This window comes from Rhinopithecus roxellana, chromosome 5 (assembly GCF_007565055.1).
Source record: "Rhinopithecus roxellana isolate Shanxi Qingling chromosome 5, ASM756505v1, whole genome shotgun sequence".
NCBI lineage: Eukaryota > Metazoa > Chordata > Mammalia > Primates > Cercopithecidae > Rhinopithecus > Rhinopithecus roxellana.
In genome coordinates, this window is record NC_044553.1 from 59643682 (window position 1) to 59665522 (window position 21841).

Below are 21841 nucleotides of genomic sequence, written 5' to 3' on the forward strand. Positions count from 1 at the left end.
CCTGTTGTCACTGCTACCACTACACCACTACCTTCATCACTACAGCCATTTATTTTTGGAAAAGAAAGGGAAGAGACATGGGGTGTTGTCAGCTCATTCTTTCTGCGCCATCCTGTTGTTTCCTCTCCGGGAGAGCCAAGGCCTCAGTGTCTGGGGCAGAATTCAGGGTGAGGGCTGAGCTTGTGTTTACCTTCTGGTTTGGGGTTGGGGCTGGGACTGGGTCTAGATTCCAAGCAGGAACAGGGCTTGGGATCAGGTTCTGCTTCTGGCTGAGCAGAGCCTGAACAGAGCAACTGTGAGTTTCTCCAGCTAGAAGCATCATACAAGTTTTTCCCATGACCCCTGCACCTTCCAGATGTTCTCTGTGCCCTGGCCCCCATTCACCATAGCTCGGGAGGCTCAGGGGCTCCATGTTCCCAGGAGTGGGCCAGGGTGCTCTTGCTCCGCCCTGCCTGAATCACAGTATCGGTCCCCATGAGTAGCATTCTACGGTTGAAGTACCTTTGAGAATACTTGATACCATTTGATCCTCACAGAGTCTCAGGGATGAGATTATTAGGCCCAGTGTTCTGATGAGGAAACTGCTGTTGAGACTTGCCCATGGTTCTTGGCCAGAGCGCTTCAGCACTGAAACCAAAGTTGTCTCTACCCTTGGTCTAGGATTCTAGACTCATATTCTTGCTTCTGTATCACTAAGGAATGGTTGGGCAGCGGCCTGGCCTCAGCTCCTTGAGGTCCTGAGCTGAGTGTCTGCTCCCATGGTGTCCCCCCACACATACCATGTACACACCCTGTCCTGACCTAGACAGTCCTGAGTGGTGGTGGGGGGAGGGGACTGGCTCAGGGGTTAGGGCACTGACTCAAACCTGGCTGGGTGGGGAGAGAAAGATTGATTAAAGCTAGGGAGAGAGTGTGACAAAGGCATCCTCCTGGTTCTCTGGGATCCGCCTGGGTCCACGTGTGCTCACACACATCCGGACAACCAGGGCCCTGCCCCTTCCCGTATCTGCAGTGATGCAGAAACACCCAGCCCCTGCACAAAGCCCTCTGGCTGACCTGCCTGGAAGTTTGATATCCATGGTGTGTCTACTGAGGTTGTTGGAGGTGGGGCACCTGCCCCCACCCCCAGGCAGGTTCTGGTGCTTGGAGCTGGACAAGAAAAGGCAGTGTGGGTGTGGAGGGCTCCCTGCCAGTTCCTGGGGCCTCTGTCCCCACTCCCCACGGCGCCTCCCTGCCTGATGCATCACCAAACAGCCCCTCCTGGATTCTGCTTCCTTGTATCTTCTTGTCAACCTGTTTTCACTGTCTTCTGCTCGGCGGCCCGTGGGCAGAGCTGGGACACCAGTGGGAAGGAAAGAAAGAAGGAAGAAGCCCCTGGCTGACGGGCCCAAGGACAAGACCCAAGGAGAGCCTCCCTGAAGATGCCTAGCCTCCTCCTCTCTGCCTTGGGATCGCCTCTGTGCCATCCTTGGTGTTTCCCCAGTGTCGGGGTGGAGTTAGGATGCACACAGCACAGGTGCCTGAGCCGGTTGGTCTGGATTCCCAGGAAGAATTCCAAGTTGGAGAAAAGGGAATCCTCGAGTCCAAATGAACAGAGACTCCTCTCAGTGAGAGAAAGGTACTCTGTACCCCTGGAAGGGGGTCTCAGTTCCCACCCAAGCCTGAGTGGAAAGGTGTAAGCCTCCCCCAACTCCCCAGGCTACAGTGGGGGTGGGGGACATGAAATGAGATTGCTCCTACTCTGATCTCCCTAATCCCAAACTTGAGGGGCAGCTCACTCATGCCTGGGGCTGTAGAGCAGCTGAGAAAGAAGGGACAGACTTGGGGGTGCGGGGAGTCAGAGTATCTGGTAGAGCCAGCAGGTCAGGGGTTAGCTGGTAAAGCCAGTCTGAAGGCCTCTCTGCTGATGTCACTAGTCTGCAACCTGGTATCCCGGGACCTCCCTGGGCAGGATGAGTTCCAGCACCAGGCCCCTGGGCCAGTTTCATAGGGCTGAGCCTGGCTTGGGCTTCATGGAGCTCGGTAGCAGGAGCCTGTGAGAGCAGAGGTAGGCAGCCTGAGCTTGGGACCAGAAGGTCGGCCAGACAGGGCTGTGGGTGGAAGGACCTGCCTGCCCCGCTGCCCTTGCAGCTTCTTCATCCGGGAGGAGGGGCTCCTCACATGCCCAGTCTGGCAGGAATCAGGCTGGTGCCAGGGGCCATCACACAGGTGGATCCCACCAAAGCCCAGCCTAAGCCCAGACAGACCTCGCCCCTGCTCCCTCCCTAGCATCTTCTCCCCATTTCCCACTCAGAGGCCTTGCCTCTTCCCTCCGCCCCTCACAGCTGTTTGGCCCCTCCCTCCCATATAAGTCACTTACCAGGCCTGTCCCATCCATCCTGACCTGTTCCATCTCAGCCCTGGGACTCAGTGCTGCGGTTGCCAACACTGCTGCCAGGTGAGGGGCCACCACAGGCACTGTGGTGCTGAGCCCAGGCGGCCCACACTATCGGAGGCAGTGCCGGGATCCAGCAAGGTGGGGTGTGGGCCAACTGTGTACCTGTCCGCCCAGCCAGGCTGTTCCCCAACACCAAGGCTCTGCTTTCCCTGGACTGGGCACAGCTCCAGGCACCTGCCATGCCCTACCCCTTCTGGCAGCCCCAAGTGGGGTCTTCCCTGACTTGGGAATGCCAAGGACCCCAGACCCTGGGGCCACCTGTCTGTCTTGTGAGGAACCTTGAGTTGGGAAATTTCTGCTAACAAATGAGTTCTAGAAGCTGTCAGCATTGTGCACCTCTAGACTGTGGAGCCAGCAGGTGGAGGGACCAGGCCCAGGGATGCTGGAGCACTCTGATGTGTGTGCAGCTGGGTCTTGAGGCTGTGACAAGTGTCCATGCAGGGAACTATGTGGATTTCCTGGGATAGATCCTTGAGTGGGTTTCTTCATTGGGCAGTTTTTCGGATGTGGTTTGGTGGGAGTGAGGGGAAGGCTTTCCTCTGCAGTGTGAGAAGCTTCTCTGGGTGAGTCTGAATGGTCTTCGGGGAGGGTCTCTGGATGTTTTTGGAGAATCTGTGGGCCAAGGTGGGATTGTGTCAGTCATCGGGCTGGGACCGAATCAGCTGTCTGGATGGAGGGTTTCTGGGTCAGCTGGCTGGGGCTACCTGGGTTAAGGAGCCACCCCCACCCCCCCCCAACAGGCATGATGGACGGGCCACGTTCCGACGTTGGCCGTTGGGGTGGCAACCCCTTGCAGCCCCCTACCACGCCTTCTCCAGAGCCAGAGCCAGAGCCAGACAGACGCTTTCGCAGAGGAGGAGGAGGCCGTTCCTTCTGGGCTCGCTGCTGTGGCTGCTGTTCATGTCGAAATGTGGCAGATGACGACTGGGGACCTGAACCCTCTGACTCCAGGGGTCGAGGGTCCAGCTCTGGGACTCGAAGACCTGGCTCCCGGGGCAGTGGTGTCAATGCAGCTGGAGATGGCACCATCCGAGGTGAGGCCAGTCTGTCCTCCTCAGCTGAGAGCTGAAAGGCTTTAATGGGACCAGAGACTCATCCTGGCATTTCTGGGGGGATAGGAGGCTAATGATGAGGGCCTGGGCTCCCCATGGGCCTTCACTGACCCAGAGCTGTGCCCTTGCAGAGGGCATGCTAGTAGTGACCGGTGTGGACTTGCTGAGCTCACGCTCGGACCAGAACCGCCAAGAGCACCACACAGACGAGTATGAATACGATGAGCTGATAGTACGTCGCGGGCAGCCTTTCCACATGCTTCTCCTTCTGTCCCGGACCTATGAATCCTCTGATCGCATCACCCTTGAGTTACTCATCGGTCAGTGGGACTTGGAGTGGGAAGGGTGAAGGCCCTATGTTTGGTGGGGAGAGGCTGGCATTAGAGTCAGAGAGGTCTTTAGGCTCCTCCCTGCCCCACTCCTCACCTCTGCCAGATAAGGCAGGTGCAAGTGTGTGGGTGTGCCCCTGGGAGTGTGTCTCAGAGACGGTCTTGGTGTTTCAGTTTTTCCCAGGCCCATCCTCCTCAAGCCTCCTGGGGCATCGGTCTCAGAGTACTCCTCTTCAAGGCCTGCCTCAGTGCCTCCTTTGGCATTGCTGCTCTGTCCTTTCTGCGTCTGTTCTCATTCCCCAGGATGCGGCTGGTTCTCTCTTCTCTCTCTCTCTCTCTCCCTCTCTTCTTCCACGTCCCCCATCTCTGCCAATTCTGTCTCCCTCTGTCTCTGTCCCTTTGTCCCCATGACCCAGGGCAGGTGCCTCCCTCACCGCGTTGCTTGATGGAGCTTGACTTCTCAGGCTGGTGATTATGCTGCTGCCTGGGGCAGGCGACTCCTTTTACCCTTTGATTAGGGCCTCACCTTGCCCACCTCACCCTCTAATTTCCCAGGAACCCCTACCACCTTCACCAGGGGTGCCCTGGGCTCTAGAACCTGCAGCCCCAGGGAGCAGGTAGGGTTGGCCTTCAGGATCAGGACTGCCCTTTCATACGGGGCAGGTGGATCTGCCCCTCCGGCCCAGGCACTGTGACAGGCAGGCAGAAGGTGACAAGAGCCCTCATCTCTCCTCCCCACCTCAGAGTTCAGTGTTAGGGGAACAGATTTGGGATGTTGGACTGCGGCCCTGCCCTAACATGTGGGCAAGCATTGGGTGGGGACAGAGCTGCTCTGAGGGAGATTGTCAGAGAATAAGACGATGGCCCAATGTAGGGACATACACAGTGGCTCACACACATTTTGGGTGGGGCTGGGAGAAGTCCCAGGTTCCATCCCCTCTCCTCAGGAAGGCCTCGCCAGCTAATTGTTGATTTCCTACTCTAGGAAACAACCCCGAGGTGGGCAAGGGCACGCACGTGATCATCCCAGTGGGCAAGGGGGGCAGTGGAGGCTGGAAAGCCCAGGTGACCAAGGCCAGTGGGCAGACTCTGAACCTACGGGTCCACACTTCCCCCAACGCCATCATCGGCAAGTTTCAGTTCACAGTCCGCACACAGTCAGACGCTGGGGAGTTCCAGTTGCCCTTTGACCCTCGCAACGAGATCTACATCCTTTTCAACCCCTGGTGCCCAGGTGAGCAGCTGGGATCTGGAGCAGAGGGTAGATGGGAGGGAAGGACAGAGAAGGTCTTCCTGTCCTCAGATGCAGCAGGGTGCCTAGGTGCCTGACCCCAGGAGAAGCCAGCCTCCCATTGAGCAGATGAGAGGACCGAGGCCTGGTGCAGAAAGGTGGCCAGCCCAGGATCACACAGCCAGCCACACCTCTCCTGGTGAAGGCCCCTGGCAAAGACCAATCTCCTCTACCATCTGTCATGCCACCCCTGTTCTCCTGCGGCAGTCCTGTCAGGCTAGGGGCATCCCCGCATTTTCTTCTGTGGACATGAGTCCTGCAGAACTGGCCAGGAGTAGGTGAGGCCCAGGGAGAGAACTGGAGGGAACCAGTTTTGTGTGTTCTGGGGACACAGAGGACATTGTGTACGTGGACCATGAGGATTGGCGGCAGGAGTATGTGCTTAATGAGTCTGGGAGAATTTACTATGGGACCGAAGCACAGATTGGCGAGCGGACGTGGAACTACGGCCAGGTATGATGTAGCTGGCCAGGGTCACATGCACCCAGGGGAGCTGGGGTGGGTGTGGTGGCTGGGGTATTGGAGCAGGGTGCTGGCCTAGGGTTCAGGCTGTCACTTCTGCCCTCCATCCCTCCTTCCAGTTTGACCATGGGGTGCTGGATGCCTGCCTATACATCCTGGACCGGCGGGGGATGCCATATGGAGGCCGTGGAGACCCAGTCAGTGTCTCCCGGGTCATCTCTGCCATGGTGAGCACCCTCATGTCTCTGAGTCCTACTGTGTGTTTGCCTGCTGCCTCGCCACACCTCCACCCTCATCCTGCCCTTTCTGGATTCCTTGAGGACCCCCAGCCTTGTCCCTGCCCTTGCAAAGGATACTTCAGGAAGGGGTATCCCTCCTCTTCTCTCTCTTGCCTGCCCCACAGCCCGCCTTTCCTGGCTCCTGTCCCAGCTCCTGTGGAATGCAGGGCCAAACCCAAAACTTGGCACACCCAGGATTCACATTCCTGTGTCAGAGCCTGGGTGGGAGGGGGGCAGGTGGCTCAGGAAAGGGCTGGATGGAGCTCGGGCTGATGTCTGGATCCTGAGGCATTTAGGGGTAAGGGGTGGTTGCAGGGTCAGGGCTGGGCTAAGGACCACATGGCAGGTCCTGAGCCCCTCCTCCACCTCAGCCCCGTCTTATCCTGTCCTGGGCAGGTGAACTCCCTGGATGACAATGGAGTCCTGATTGGGAACTGGTCTGGTGATTACTCCCGAGGCACCAACCCATCAGCGTGGGTGGGCAGCGTGGAGATCCTGCTTAGCTATCTACGCACCGGCTATTCCGTCCCATATGGCCAGTGCTGGGTCTTTGCTGGCGTGACCACTACAGGTAGTGGAGGGACTGGGACAGGAGTGGCACGGGCCCTACAGGGAGAAGGGAGGAAAGCCAGGCTTATCCAGCCCTGCCCAGCTGTGGCTACAGTGCAGGGTGCAGGCGGGGGTGGATGATAGGCTGGTCTTAATTATCATTAATTAGTGTTAACAACAGAGAAAGGCCTAAGGGAAAGGAGGGAGAAGGGACAGGTAGGCACTGAGCCAGGCAGGTGGCCTAGCTTCCCCGACCCCAAGTGCTCTGTAGCCCAAAGGCCTTCTGGCCCCGGTGACCCTGACCCTGGCAGTCTGTGCCCAGCTTGGCAATCCTAGTTGCCCTTCTCCCCCGATATTCCTGACACAATGCCTCACTTGCCCCCAACCCGTGCCTTGAACCCCAACCTTCGCTCTGCCACAGTGCTGCGCTGCCTGGGTCTGGCCACCCGTACTGTCACCAACTTCAACTCCGCCCATGACACAGACACATCCCTTACCATGGACATCTACTTCGATGAGAACATGAAGCCCCTAGAGCACCTGAACCATGATTCTGTCTGGTGAGCTGGGGTGGACTGCCCATCTGTGCTGAAGAATGGTGACCTGAGCTTTGGAGGTGGAGGGTGGGCAGGGGAGGCTGGGGAAACCATGGACTCCTGACCCTGGGGCTCAGACCCAGCCCCTCCTCCATGTCCATCCAGGAACTTCCATGTGTGGAACGACTGCTGGATGAAGAGGCCAGATCTTCCCTCGGGCTTCGATGGGTGGCAGGTGGTGGATGCCACACCCCAGGAGACTAGCAGTGGTGAGCCGGGCCCCCCCACTTCCTACCATGCCCCTGCTCATCTCCCCCAGCTGAGTAACACAGTCCAGAGTGTCAGTGCTGGGCTGGGCTGGAGAGCCAAGCCCTGTAACCCCACGGCTTCTCAAACGGGTTTATCAGATGAACCACCATGTGGATGTTAGTTTATTTTTACCTTTCTGTATAATGCTCTATTTGCCTAAATTTTACTTATTTATAATGGTTTATTTTATTTATAATGGTTAATATACAAGGGAGGTTCAAAATTCAAAGCTGTAAGAGTATTTGGAGAAAGAGAATTCATATTCACTATTCTTACTTGCTTTTTAACTTACATATCCTGGAGATAATTAATTGAAGGACCCTTTTAAAGTCATTTTGATAAGTAATAATACATGTTTGGAAGGAAAAAAAGTGTGGCATTGAAGAACACAAAATGTAAAGGTTCCCTATTCTCTCTCAGGAGGTATTTGGGTTTTTTTTTCAAAAATATTTTTAGCCGGGTGCGGTGGCTCAAGCTTGTAATCCCAGCACTTTGGGAGGCCAAGACGGGCAGATCACGAGGTCAGGAGATCGAGACCATCCTGGCTAACACGGTGAAACCCCATGTCTACTAAAAATACAAAATACTAGCCGGGAGAGGTGGCGGCACCTGTAGTCCCAGCTACTCAGGAGGCTGAGGCAGGAGAATGGTGTGAACCCGGGAGGCGGAGCTTGCAGTGAGCTGAGATCCGGCCACTGCACTCCAGCCTGGGTGACAGAGCAAGACTCCGTCTCAAAAAAAAAAAATTTTTTTAAAGTAAATTTCTAGGTTCTACCCCAAACCTGATACATTAGACTTTCCAAGGATAGATGCTAACAATGTATATTTTTGAAAGTTCTTCTGGTGATTCTGACGATCAGCCAGATTTGGGACCCACTCCAAAGGATGACCAGAGAGATGGAGTGACGTCCTCTGGGGCACAGAGTGGTAGGTCAGCAACAGAACAAGTCCAGTCCTTTTAAACACATATTCTTGCTTTCACCAAGTTCCTTCCTGTCTGTTCCATTGCTCACTGTGAATTATATATACAGTATAGAAAAAAGTCAGGGCTCAGATAGGTTCAAAGAAGAAAATAGCCCTTATGACCCTGCCTTAATACATGATTACCATTGATATAACCCACGGGTCTCTTTTCTATGTCCACATACATGTGTTTCTGCAGAAATTAGAACTACCATACACTCTGTTCTCAAACAAACTCCCACCCCTTCCTAGCGTGATACACCAGCCGCAGGCCATGAGGCCTGCCCTGCCAGTTGCCTTCTATCCAGCCTCTCCCTTACTCACCCCAGGTCAGAGAGTCCTCCCTAGCCTACATTCCTCCCCTGGCCTCTTCCCAGCGCCCTCCCTCTCACTCAGGTACGTGAACACAGCCCCCTGAGCTGTGCAACCCAGTGATGCCTCTGATGCTGAAACAGCCTGGCCCAGACACTGGCAGATCTGAGCTCTGGCCTCCAACTCTGGGAAGTGGTGGGGTGGACATCAGGCAGGGGGCTTGGGGCCAGCCAGACTGGGGCTTGATCCCAGCCTGATCACTTCTCAGATGTATGCACTTGGGCAAGCACCTCGCACTTTACGGCTTTGGTGGTTTGGATGTAATTTGGGGATAATAGATACCACATAGGGTGATTGGGAGGATTAAATGAGAAATTCTCTATCTGAAGGGACCAGCAGCATGCCAGAAGCATAGTAGCTACTCAAAAAGTCTTAGCTCCTTTCATTCTCCCTGCACTTCCTGTCTTGTGAGATCCTGGCATGCACTTCGCCTTGCTGTTTCCCCGTCTGTAAAGGAGTGTGTAGTGTTAGGTGTTGTCTAAGATTCTTTCCTGTTGGATGGTACTTACTTCCCACTCTGTCCTCTCCTGTCAGGCCTCCTCCTGTCAGCCTATCTCTTCTAGGCAGCCTCCTGAGTATGATAAGGGCAGACTCTTTTTCGTACCAGCTCCCCCAAGTAGAGAGGGCAGCAGGCTGCAGAGCTGAAGGTTGTTCTGCATCTCTCTGGAATGGTGGTGGCGGTGGTGTCACTATTCACCCCCCACAAGTGAATAGTGACAAGGTGTACTGGCAGTGGCAGGACGATGGCAGCTTCGAGATTGTGTATGTGGAGAAGGCCATCAGCACACTCATTGTCACAAAGGCCATGAGGCAGGGCCACTGTAGACTCTGGGTTGGTTCCGATAAAGGATAGGAGGTCCTGTCCTCTGGGGGTCACAGATGGTGGACATCCAGTGTCAGTCAGCCATGAAAGAGTGTGTCAGGGACTTGGTTATCAGGCAGGCTGGTCTGCACATCTGTACCTTGCCCCCGTCCTCCAGCAGAGCAGCCTGGGCTGATGAAAGAGAATTGACAGCCGAATGGAGCCACTCTCTCTTTGTTTTCCATACCTGTGTTGCACTGGCTGTCAACTGACCCCCAAGTGTTTGGGTGAGGGCTGATGGCCTTGTTCCAGAGGCCACCAGGCAGTGGGACCAGGCCTGAGTGGCTGGGGCTGGGGCCCTGTGTGGACCCCACCCAGGATCTGAAGGTCCCTCTCTGCCTTCTCAGATCTCTCGCCTTTGTCCCACCTCACTCTAGGCATCTTCTGCTGTGGCCCCTGCTCTGTGGAGTCCATCAAGAATGGCCTGGTCTACATGAAGTATGACACGCCTTTCATTTTTGCTGAGGTGAGGGCTGGGCTGCAGGTGCCTTCTTGGGCTTCAGTCGTGGGTTCTCTGGTCCCGACTTCACCGCTGACTGACCAGCTGTGCGACCCTGGGCAAGTCACTCATTATTCAAGTCAGTTTCCTCACCTGTAAAAGGGGATAATCAAGGCTGCCTTGCTTCTTGTACTCAGGATCAAAAGAGATAATGGGTATGAAACTGCTTCACTAGTCGTAAAATCAGCCAATGAGCGTGAGGAATTACTGTTATTATTGCCAAAGTGCTCTGAGAGGAGCTTCCCAGACCAGCTTCTTCCCTGCACTCAGGCCTCATCTGGCTCGTCTTGGAAAGTCTCCCCTTGGGCTCTGCCAGGAAGCTCCCACCCTTGGGACCAAGCCCTGTTCCATAGCTCCTGGGATCAGGGGAAGGAGGCCGGGAGTCAGGCCACCCCCAGACCCTCTGGCTCACTCATTCCTGCTCATCCCCACCCCTCCCACAGGTGAATAGTGACAAGGTGTACTGGCAGCGGCAGGACGATGGCAGCTTCAAGATTGTGTATGTGGAGGAGAAGGCCATCGGCACACTCATTGTCACAAAGGCCATCGGCTCCAACATGCGGGAGGACATCACCTACCTCTATAAGCACCCAGAAGGTACCATTCCCCCAACCCAGCCAGCTCTGGGCCCCATGACAAGTGTTCCTGTCAAGTGCTCGCCCACCCAAGTGGGAATTGGACCTCACCCTTGACCTTCAACCCCCAGGTTCAGATGCGGAGCGGAAGGCAGTAGAGACAGCAACAGCCCACGGCAGCAAACCCAATGTGTACGCCAACCGGGGCTCAGCGGAGGATGTGGCCATGCAGGTGGAGGCACAGGACGCGGTGATGGGGCAGGATCTGATGGTCTCGGTCATGCTGACCAATCACAGCAGCAGCCGCCGCACAGTGAAACTGCACCTCTACCTCTCAGTCACCTTCTATACCGGTGTCACTGGGACCATCTTCAAGGAAACCAAGAAGGAAGTGGAGCTGGCACCAGGGGCCTGTAAGTGCTCCTTACCCAGCCCTGCCCCCTGGATGGCTGGGCACCTCAGGGCTGTGGACATGGAAACCCCAGGAGCAGTGGGGAGTCCCTGGGGGAAGCCGCATGTGGGGAAGCAGGCCTCAGTGACGCCATGCCTCTTCTCACCAGCGGACCGTGTGACCATGCCAGTGGCCTACAAGGAATACCGGCCCCACCTCGTGGACCAAGGGGCCATGCTGCTGAACGTCTCAGGCCACGTCAAGGAGAGCGGGCAGGTGCTGGCCAAGCAGCACACCTTCCGTCTGCGTACGCCAGACCTCTCCCTCACGGTGAATGCAGTTTGCTGGGGCGTGAGGGGTGGTCAGAGAGTGAAGGCCAGGGGATAAGGACATTGGAGGCGGGCGCTAAGCCAGGAGCAGGCTGGCCTGATAAGCCTTTGTAGGAGAAGGTCAAGGACTGGCTCTGGGGCCTCAGTTTCCTCATCTGTAGCATGGGATCTTATGTCTCTGGTTCTGTGACAGCCTTTGTTGGGGAATAGGCTGGAGTTTCTTCTCTGACTTCTGGGGAGTCTTCTCTCAGGAGGATAAATGTGGGACACGGGGAGGTTTTGCTTCTAAGCAGATTCCCCTCTCTGGTGCAGTGTACAGTCCCCGTGTGTTTGACCAGGGTCTCTGATATGGGTGATGGGCCTCTTTTTCTCTCAGTTACTGGGAGCAGCAGTGGTTGGCCAGGAGTGTGAAGTACAGATTGTCTTCAAGAACCCCCTTCCCGTCACCCTCACCAATGTCGTCTTCCGGCTCGAGGGCTCTGGGTTACAGAGGCCCAAGATCCTTAACGTTGGGTGAGTCTTGCCTCTCCTCCTGCCCCTGCTGCCACTCTGGCCTTCCCTACAGGCTGTCCTGACTCCTAGCTTTGCTTCCTCTCTGTCTGGACAAGTATGTTCTGTCAGGACCCAAACAAGCAGGTTGGGGCCAGCTAGCAATACCTCCCTACCCAGCTCAGTCCCACCAGCCTTTAGGGAGACCTCCTGGGCACCTGGTGCTGTGCTGTGTCCTTGCCCTGCCTCACTATCTAATTAGGGAGCAAAAGCACCACATAGGAATCGTTAGTAACTCATTGCTAATATTTGCCTAGCACTGAAGAACTGACCAGGCACTTTCAGGAATATTATCTCCTTTGGACACAAAAACTCTTTTAAGTACATTAGAAGGCCAGGTACGCTGGCTCACGCCTGTAATCCCAGCACTTTGGGAGACTGAGGCAGGCAGATCACTTGAGGTCAGGAGTTCGAGACCAGCCTGGCCACCAAGGTAAAATTCCATCTCTACTAAAGTAAAAAAATTAGCCATGTTTGGTGGCAGGCACCTGTAATCCCAGCTACTTGGGAGACCGAGGCAGGAGAACCGCTTGGACCCAGGAAGTATAGGTTGCAGTGAGTTGAGATTGAGCCACCGCATTCCAGCCTGGGTGATAGAAGCAGACTCCATGTCAAAAAAAACAAAAACAAAAACAAAGAAAAATTAAAGGTCATCATATGATTAAAAGCAAAGTTTTGGGCCAGGTGTGGTGGCTCACACCTGTAATCCCAGCACTTTGGCAGGCCAAGGTAAGTGGATCACTTGAGCCCAGGAGTTGAAGACTAGCCTGGGCAACATGGTGAAACCCTGTTTCTACAAAAAAGTTTTAAAAACTTAACCAGGTGTGGTGATGTGCGCCTGTTGTCCCAGCTGCTTGGGAGTCTAAGGTGGGAGGATCACCTGAGCCTGGGGAGGTTGAGGCTGAAGTGAGCCATGTTTGTGCCACTGCACTCCAGCCTGGGCGACAGTGAGACCATGTGTCTCTGTTTCTCTCTCTCTCTCTCTCTCTCTCTCTCTCTCTCTCTCTCTCTCTCTCTCTCTCTCTCTCACACACACACACACACACACACACACACACACAAGCAAAGTTTTGGAACCCTAAGGATATGGGTTCAGGTCCCAGCTCTAGCACTTACTGGCTATATGCCCTTGGGCAAGCGGTTTCTCTCCTTCAAGCCTCAGTGTGCTCATCTATAAAGCAGGGATAGCAATAGCCCCTGGACCTAGGGTTGTTTAGTGCATTGCTTGGCACAAAGTTAGTGCTCCATTGGTAGTTATTATTTTTATTATTGCCATTATCACCCCCACTTCCAGATGGAGAAGCTGGCGGTCACGTCTCACGTGGTCTCACAGCTCGTAAGGGGCAAACTCTGCTCTACCCACTGTGGTGCATACCATGCATAGGCTCTCAAGCTCATTGCTTGTTTTGTTCCATGAGGGCCAAGTAGCAATTCCAGAGGAGAGAATCCCATCCCTCAGGCCCTTACCCAGCCGTCTGGGCCTGATCCTGGGCTGGGCAAGCCCCTGGGTGCAGTGAGGGCACACACATGCTGCGTTCCTGGGCCTGTGGCTGTCGTCTTCAATATAGACTCACACGTACTGCCCTGTCCCTCCCTAGGAAAAGCACAGAGGGAAAGCAGAGCAGGCCAGAGCCTGGCCTTCTAGATCAGCCTTCTGGGATAGGGGCAGGCTTCACCTTCAGACAGACAGCTCCTGAGAAAGAACAATGGCTTGTGGTGGGGAAACTGAGGGGAGAAAGCAGAGGACCCCCTGCCCACCCCTCCCTCGCAGCTCTCCTGGTGGTGGCCGCCACCTTTGCTGTTAGGCCAAAGCGGAGGAGGCAGCTATGTTGATCTTTGCCCCAGCCTGGGCCCCTGGGAATGCTATGATGTGTCACAAAGGAGGGCTTTCCTCATGTCACCCTACCAGGGTCTCTGGCAGCTCAGTGAACAGAGCCTGAACCCCCCGGATAGCCTGCTTTGCTCGTCTTGCCCGGCAGACATCTCTTACTCACACCCGCACATGGTGGTGGGGGGGGACTTCCTCGTCCTAAGGCATCCCCAGAGCTGGACTTGCCTCAGCAGCCCCACCAGGCCTTTGCCTCTTGGCCCTGCCTGGAAGTAAGGAAAGGGACACTGGGCTGAGTGTTGGGGGACACTTTCTGTCTTTACCTGTAGAGTTTGTGTGAGTCTACCTACAGTAAAAGATAGGGTTGGATGATGTTTTCTTAAGGCAGATCCTCCCTGGACAGTCTGTGGCTCCTTAGCTGCTGTGAGTCCAGAACTGAGCCTCCAGTACAACTGGGAGCCTCCAGGGGGACATCGCTGAGCTGTTGGTTCAGATACATAAGATTCCAAGATGGGTGTACTTTGCCTCTCATTTGCACATCAAAGGCTGTGGCATGGAACCCCATTACAGCATAAGGTGTGCCACCCCAGTGTGGTGACTGGCCACTTAATAAACATTCCAGAACTCACTCCTCCAGATGGCTGTTGTCACCACCAAAAGCAGTCACCAGGGAGGCTGGAAGTCTGTTCCAAACCCTTCCTGGGAATTTCCCTCAGAGTCTGAATCATATTCTCTAGAATGTCCTCAGAGTGGTCAGTCTGCCTTCTTAGGGGTAGATTTGACTTTGCAGAGAGACCTGAAGTCATCAAGAGCTAAGACTAATTAATAAGATAAGCGAACAGGTGGGTAACTGCCCTTTTCCAGCAGAACCGAGGCATGCTGTGGAAGGAAGGACAGGCTGACGGTTGCGTCACTGAGCACACGTGTGTGTGCATATGGTTTAAATGGCTCTGAAGAAGAGTCCAGGAGGAGTTTTAAAAATATTTCAAACCTAGGCAATATGATTGAACAAGTACACAATTGGACAATGCTCATTTCAATGTCTAAGTTCTGGTATCCTTGTCGGGGAGTTGGTTTCGTGACCCACACTCAGTTTCAGGAACATCCCAGCTTTAGCAGATGGCTTGTACTCAGCTTCAACTCACAAAAGAGGTGTGGTAAAGTCCTCACCTCACACTGAGACCAGGAGAGGGAGAGATCTTGACATTTCCACCTAGAAAACAGTTTCTCTTGAAAATAATCAGTTATTGCAATGTAAAGTTTACTTTCTGAAATATTACAGTTCAATTAAGGTATAAATAGACTTCTGAGGGCTGGTCTGAGCTTGAACAACCTTGAATCTTGTATCTTTGAAAAAGTTAGCAAAAATTAAGAATGCAAATTTGTAAGCAGTCAGGACATAGCCTAGCCATTAAATTATAGACTTAATTTATAGACTTCCTATCATACTACATTCAATTATATATCCCTGCCTCCCTCCTTCAGGGAGTTCAGAAGCACTTTCAGGATAATCAGATCCCACTCCTCCTTTTACTTTCACTTCCATTTTATGACCCGGAAAGTGAAGAACAGAGAAGTTAAATAGCTTCTCCTAAGCCTCACAGCTAACAAGTGGTAGAAAAGGGCATAGAGTAGTCACGGGAAACCCCTCTGAACCAGGCTCCAAGACAAATGCTTTGCCCTGAAAAGAACTCATCCTTGGAGTTAGGGATGTTAGCTCATTCTCTAAGAGGACAACAGTGACTGCACAGGTTCTGTGTCTGGAAAGGGTCCCCAACAGCAGGCTTGGGTTGAATAGGGCACCAGAGGTGAGGTTTAGGCAAAGGCAGGAAGGACAAATTCCCACAGGCACGAGCAAATGCAATATAAATGCAATCATGTTCGGTGTATAAAATGAAAATGTTCAGATTGCTGGAGGAGCTCAGAGAAGGGTGAGGTTCCTTTTCCTAGAGGCAAGAGGTGCTCAGGGGAGCCATCACTGAGGAAGTGGTGTGCCAGGCCTTGGAGGAAAACTAGGCCTTCACAAGGATGCCCAGGGTGGGGAGGCAGAGCTGGGTGCTCATTCCACACAAGGCGAAGACTGCAAAGCATGACTGTGGAGGTGAGTCTGGGGAAGACGGCATTCAGTAGGGCTGCTCAGCAGGAGGAATGGTGGGGGATGATGAGGCTGTGCAAGTAGCAGGGGCTGAGTCAGAGTGAGCCTGTGTGTCAGGTTAGAGGGCCAGGATCTCATGCCACAAGCACCAAAGGAGCACTAAATTCTTGAAGGATTTAGTTCACCTCTTAGTGGTTAGCAGAACAGAATACAAAAGTGGGATGGGAGGCAAGGAGTCCCATTAGAGGACAAGTGAAATCATGATTCCCAGGGGAGGTCTGGGAATCAATTTTTCAGAGGCCCAAGTGGAAAGGAGAAAATGAAAACACTGGTGTGTGCGTATGTGTGTGTGTGTGTGGTTTGTCCACCCGCCTGTCTCTCTCAGACACACACACACACACACACACACACACACACACACACACACACACACAAGGGTTTATGTCCATTTAAAGATGTCTGTTGTCTGTTCTTGGGGAGGATTTTCCTTTTTCTCCGAAGATAACATCCTTTTAATGTTTTTGTGTGTGAAAATGCTCTTTTGTTCTTTGGAACGATGATCATAGCAGAGAATAATTACTTTTCTTCAACCTATGCTCTTGTCAAAACTGGAAGTATTTGGAAATATTGTGTTGGGCCTCCAAAGTCTCATTTTGAAGTTTTCTTGGTTTTGGAAACCCCAGGTGAGATGAGGATGTTCTGTCTGGGGCAGGAGCAGTGGTGATGGAGGGGATGGCATGAGAGGCCTCTGCGGTGGCATCAGCAGTCTTTGTCCAGGTGGATGTGGGAGTAGGGAGGAAGGAGTCCCAGACGATGGGGAGAGTTCCAGCACAGGCAGCTGGTGGGTGGCTGCTGAGCTGGCTATGCAGAGGTGCCCTGGGGCTCCTGGTCTTGGGTGTGGAAATTTCAGGTTAGCCTGAAATTGTCTGAATGGGTCCACCTCCTGCTTCTTCCTCCTGACTGCCCTGGATCAGCTCTTACTCCCCACTCCACCCCCAATTACTCCAGGCCCATGACCTTGTCTCTGCCCACAGGGACATCGGAGGCAATGAAACAGTGACACTGCGCCAGACGTTTGTGCCTGTGCGACCAGGCCCCCGCCAGCTCATTGCCAGCTTGGACAGCCCGCAGCTCTCCCAGGTGCATGGTGTCATCCAGGTGGATGTGGCCCCAGCCCCTGGGGCCAGGGGCTTCTTCTCAGATGCTGGAGGTGACAGTCACTTGGGAGAGACCATCCCTATGGCATCTCGAGGTGGAGCTTAGCCCTGTGTCAGGAGCAATCAGACTGGAGTCAGATGAGCAAGGACACTGCCCCAAGATGGGGGCACACTACAGAGCAGCTCCCCAGGAGCTCAGGTGGGGAGTCCAGAGCTCCTGGAGAGGGAGTCAGTCTTCATTTGCACTAGGGGCACAGATGCTAATAAACTGTTTTTTAATGAAGCTGCTGCTCTGTCCATCTTTCAGTCCATGCCACACCAAGACGGATGGAACCATGGTCTGTCCCAGGGCTGCACATGGCCTTTCTGTATCATCCACTGACAAGGGCTGGTATCCCTCACCAGAGAGAGGGAAGCACAAGGGAAGTTGAGGCTCAGAAAGACAGAGTTGATATTCTTTGTATAACTCTCTTCTACCTGGAAATTTTCCTGTAGATGAGTTTTAGAGGATTTTGGCTTTGGTTTGAATGAAACTGTTCCTTTACCTCAGGGTTTTTCAAGTGTAGTGTCTAGACCACCTCTATTACAATCACTCAGATGTTTATTAATAATCCAGATATATGAGCCCTAGCATAGACTTCATGTGTCAGAATCCCTGTGGCAGAGGCCCAGAACAGACTCACCAAGAGTTTGACTCCTGTGTATACTAAAGATCAAGAACAACGCCCTTTCATTTTTCTTTTCAGTTGTTCTTTTTTCTGCATTCCCACTGCCTACGTTTTTCTTGGGCCAGGAGTAGCCATGAAATCATGTACCTGATATTCTGGTCCTGAACACATGTCTTCTTGAACCCTTAAGTTTAGAAGGCCTTCAAGACAAAGGGCTCATGGGCCAGGAAAAAGAGAGCTAAAATTGAGCTGTTCCTACTAGCTATAAACACATGAACAAGGTGCATACCTTGAGGCATCAGTAGTGTAACATGCACAAGAAGAAACAAGCCCTTCCCTTAAGGTGCTCCTGTCCAGTGGGGGTGGCAGATATGTAAACATTCTAAATACAGTAAATGCATATGACACACTTACCAGGAGCCAGGCTTCAAGCACTTTATATTTATGAATTCATTTAATCCTTACAACAACCTTATGAGATACGTTCTGCATGGTAGTAGAGGGATGTTCAGGATGCCGAGGGGCCCAGAGAACTGTGATTCTGCCTGGGCTGATACAGAAAGGCTTCATGAAAGTGATTACCAGATGACCCATGAAAGATGAGAAAAAGTCAAGTCCAAGAGGCAAAGGACAGAGGAATCACCCACCACGTGTAAAGCACAGACATGCGAGACAACACAGCATATTTGGAAAATGCAGACAGCTGGATGAGGACTGGCATATGGGTACATGATGAGTACAAAGTGGCAAGGGATGTGCTTGAAGAGGTAAGCTTGGGCCAGTTCATTAAAAATCCTTTTGCCATATTTAGGAGTTTGGACTTCCTTCTGAAAGTAAGGGGGAGCTTTCAATTAGGGACGATATGATCAGTTTTGCATTTCACATGATTCACGATGAAAGCAACATAGAAAAGAAATTAGAAGTGTTGGGCTGGAGGTAGGAAGACTAGAGTCCTCTTGGGATGAGAGACAGGAGAACCTGAATTAGGGTAGAAGTAGTACGAATGGGGAAAAAAGGGGGGGTGGGTTTGAAGGTTGTATAGGAAATAGAACTGATGAGACTTGGTAATAGATTGAATTTGGAGAGGAGGGAGGGCAGAGATAAGGGTGGTGCCTGCATTTCTGACTAATGGGTGCCATGAACAGAGGTTGACATGCACAGAAATTCGAAGCCCAGGAGGAAGACCATATTATAAAAGGGAAGATAGGCCGCGCATGGTGGCTCACGCCTATAATCTCAGCACTTTGGGAGGCCAAGGCAGGCGAATCACAAGGTCAGGAGTTCGAGAGCAGCCTGGCCAATATAGTGAAACCCTGTCTCTACTAAAAATAAAAAAAAAAAAACAAAAAACAAAAAAACAGCCAGGCATGGTGGCATATGCCTGTAATCCCAGCTATTTGAGAGGCTGAGACAGGAGAATTGCTTGAACCCAGGAGGTGGAGGTTTTAGTCCGGCCTGTAACAAGCTTGGGAGTCCTCACTCCTGTCCTCACAAGAAAAATGCTGAACAAATTGAAAGTTAATAACTCTTGTTGGATTTATCAGAGAATTGAGGGCACAGGGCAAACTCCTGCCCCTAAAACTGGAGAGACAAAAAAGCAGATACAGAGAATCACAACTTAACAGCAGAAGCCCAAAAACAGAAACTTCTGGGGAGCCAGTACCAGGGCAGGAAAACTTAAAGTATAATTGACTCATAGCTGGAGGCTTAGGGTGGAAAATTTGTGAGCTAAAAACTCTATAATGGCCGGGCATGGTGGCTTATGCTTGTAATCCCAGCACTTCGTGAGGCTGAGGCGAGCAGATCACTGAGCTCAAGGGTTCAAGACCAGCTTGGGCAACATGGCAAAACCTGATTTCTACAAAAAAGACAAAAAGTAGCCGGGTGTGGTGGCACATACCTGTAATGCCAGCTACTCTGGAGGCTGAGGTGGATCACCTGAGCCTGGGGAGGTTGAGGCTGCAGTAAGCCGAGATCACAACACTGCACTCCAGCCTGGGCTACAGAGTGAGATTGTCTCAAAAAAAAAAAAAAAGAAAAAGAAAAAATCTAGGGGTCCCACTCCCATTCTTAGGGGGACCCTACCCTTTTTTTGGTTTTTGTTTTTTATTTTTTGTTTCTTGTTTTTGTTTTACCCAGGCTGGAATGCAGTGGTGCAATCACAGCTCACTGCAGCCTCCAACTCCTGGGCTCAAGCAATCCTCCTGCCTCAGCCCAAGTAGCTAGGACTACAGGTGTCTTTAGCCCATGCCTGGCTTTTTTTTTTTTTTTTTTTTTTTTTTGAGATGGAGTTTCACTCTGTCACCAGGCAGATCTTGCAGTGGCGCGATCTCGGCTCACTGCAACCTCTGCCTCCCAGGTTCAAGTGATTCTTCTGCCTCAGCCTCCTGAGTACCTGGGATTACAGGTGCGCGCCACCATGCCCAGCTAATTTTTGTATTTTTAGTAGAGACGGAGTTTCACCATGTTAGCCAGGATGGTCTTGATTTCTTGACCTTGTGACCCACCCACCTCAGCCTCCCGAAGTGCTGGGATTACAGGTGTGAGCCACTGCGTCTGGTCGCCTGGCTAGCTTTTAGATTTTTTTTATTTGTAGAGACAAGGTCTAAGTTGCCCTGACTGGTCTTGAACTCCTAGCCTCAAGCAATCCTAGGTGTGAGCCATGGCACATGGCCACAAGTTTTACCAGGATCCCACAGTGAAAACTGGAGAACCCCCCGCCCCACCCCACCCCATCCCCACCTCCCGCCCCGTGATTCTGGCAGAGGGAAGAGGAAAGTAGCCATTTTGAAATACATCCATTGCCTTCGTTCTCACTCTGTTGCCCAGGCTGGAGTGCAGTTCCTTGCAACCAGGCTGGATTATAGCTCACTGCAACCTCAACCTCCTGGGCTCAGGCAATCCTTCTACATCAGCCTCCTGAGTAACTGGGGTTATAGGTGTGTATATCTAACCCTGGCTAGTTTAAAAAAATTTTTTTTGTAGAGATGGGGGTCTTGCCATTTTGCCCAGGTTGGTCTCAAACTCCTGGACTCAAGCAATCCACCTGCCTTGGACTCCCAATAAGTCAGCTACACAGAGACAGCAACTGAAAATGAATAATTCAGCCAGGCATGGTGGCTCACACCTGTAATCCTAGCACTTGGGGAGGCCATGGCAGGTGGATCACTTGAGGTCAGGAGTTCGAGACCAGCCTGGGCAACATGGCAAAACCCCATCTGTACTAAAACAAAAATTAGCCGGGCGTGGTGGCATATGACCTGTAGTCCCACCTACTTGGGAGGCTGAGGCACCAGAATCACTTGAACTTGGGAGGCACAGTTTGCAGTGAGCTGATATTGAGCCACTGCACTCCAACCTGAGCAACAAAGCGAGACACTGTCTCAAAAAACAAACAAACAAAAAAACCCACTGTAACAGAAATGAAGAATGCCTGTGATGGGCTCATAAATAGACTGGACACATCCAAAGAACATGGTGCGCTTGAAGAAATGTCAACAGAAATTTCCAAAGCTGAAATGCAATGAGAAAAAAAAAAAAGAAAACAGAATATCCAAGATATTCTAGGACAATTAGAGAAGGTGTAGCATACACATAATCAGAATGGCAGAGAAAAAAACAAAGGAACGGAAGAAATGTGGCAATAATGACTGAGAATTTCCCCAAATTAATGATAGACACAAAACACAGATCCAGGAACCTCAGAGAATACCAAGCAGGATAAACACCAAAAACAAAAAATGAAGATAGACCAAGCTGGGCAACACAGAGAGACCCCTTCTCTACAATACACATTTTTCTTTTTATTTTGTAGAGTCAGGGTCTCACTGTGTGGCCCAGGCTGGTCTCAAACTCCTGGCCTCAAGTGATCCTCCCACTTCAGCCTCCCAAAGTGCTGGGATTACAGGCATGAGCCACCACACCCACCAAAAAATATATATTTTTTAAATTATACTTTAAGTTCTAGGGTACATGTGCACAACGTGCAGGTTTGTTACATATGTATACTTGTGCCATGTTGGTGTGCTGCACCCATCAACTTGTCAGCACCCAAAAAATATTTTTTAAAAAATTAGCTGAGGACTGCGTGCAGTGGCTCATGTCTGTGATCCCAACACTTTGGGAGGCCGAGGTGGGAAGATGGCTTGAGTCCAGGAATTCGAGACCAGCCTGGACAACGTAGACTTGGCTCTACAAAAAAATAGAAAAAAATGAGCCAGGCATGGTGGTGCATGCCTGTAGCCCCAGCTACTCGGGAGGCTAAGGCAGCAGGATCACTTGAGCCCAGGAGGCAGAGGTTGCAGTGAGCC

The 21841-nt window shown here is 52.3% G+C and overlaps 1 protein-coding gene across 3 annotated transcripts; it reads left to right on the forward strand.

Annotated features, from left to right (window-relative positions):
• The first annotated feature begins 2350 nt into the window (after positions 1–2350).
• TGM1 (transglutaminase 1) lies at positions 2351–17146 on the forward strand. 3 transcript variants are annotated; one of them, XM_010363734.1, is made up of 15 exons: positions 2351–2437; positions 3178–3471; positions 3621–3809; positions 4804–5052; positions 5444–5562; positions 5691–5798; positions 6246–6420; positions 6820–6958; positions 7100–7203; positions 9818–9906; positions 10383–10536; positions 10646–10927; positions 11075–11235; positions 11611–11747; positions 16741–17146. In XM_010363734.1, exons 2-15 carry the CDS (start codon positions 3180–3182, stop codon positions 16967–16969), a joined length of 2427 nt encoding a protein of 808 aa, XP_010362036.1. In that variant the 5' UTR covers positions 2351–2437; positions 3178–3179; the 3' UTR covers positions 16970–17146. The 3 variants fall into 3 exon arrangements, with proteins under 3 accessions (XP_010362036.1, XP_030787206.1, XP_010362037.1); XM_010363735.2 differs by lacking the exon at positions 2351–2437 and adding an exon at positions 2495–2515; XM_030931346.1 differs by lacking the exon at positions 3621–3809.
• Positions 17147–21841: the final 4695 nt, after the last annotated feature.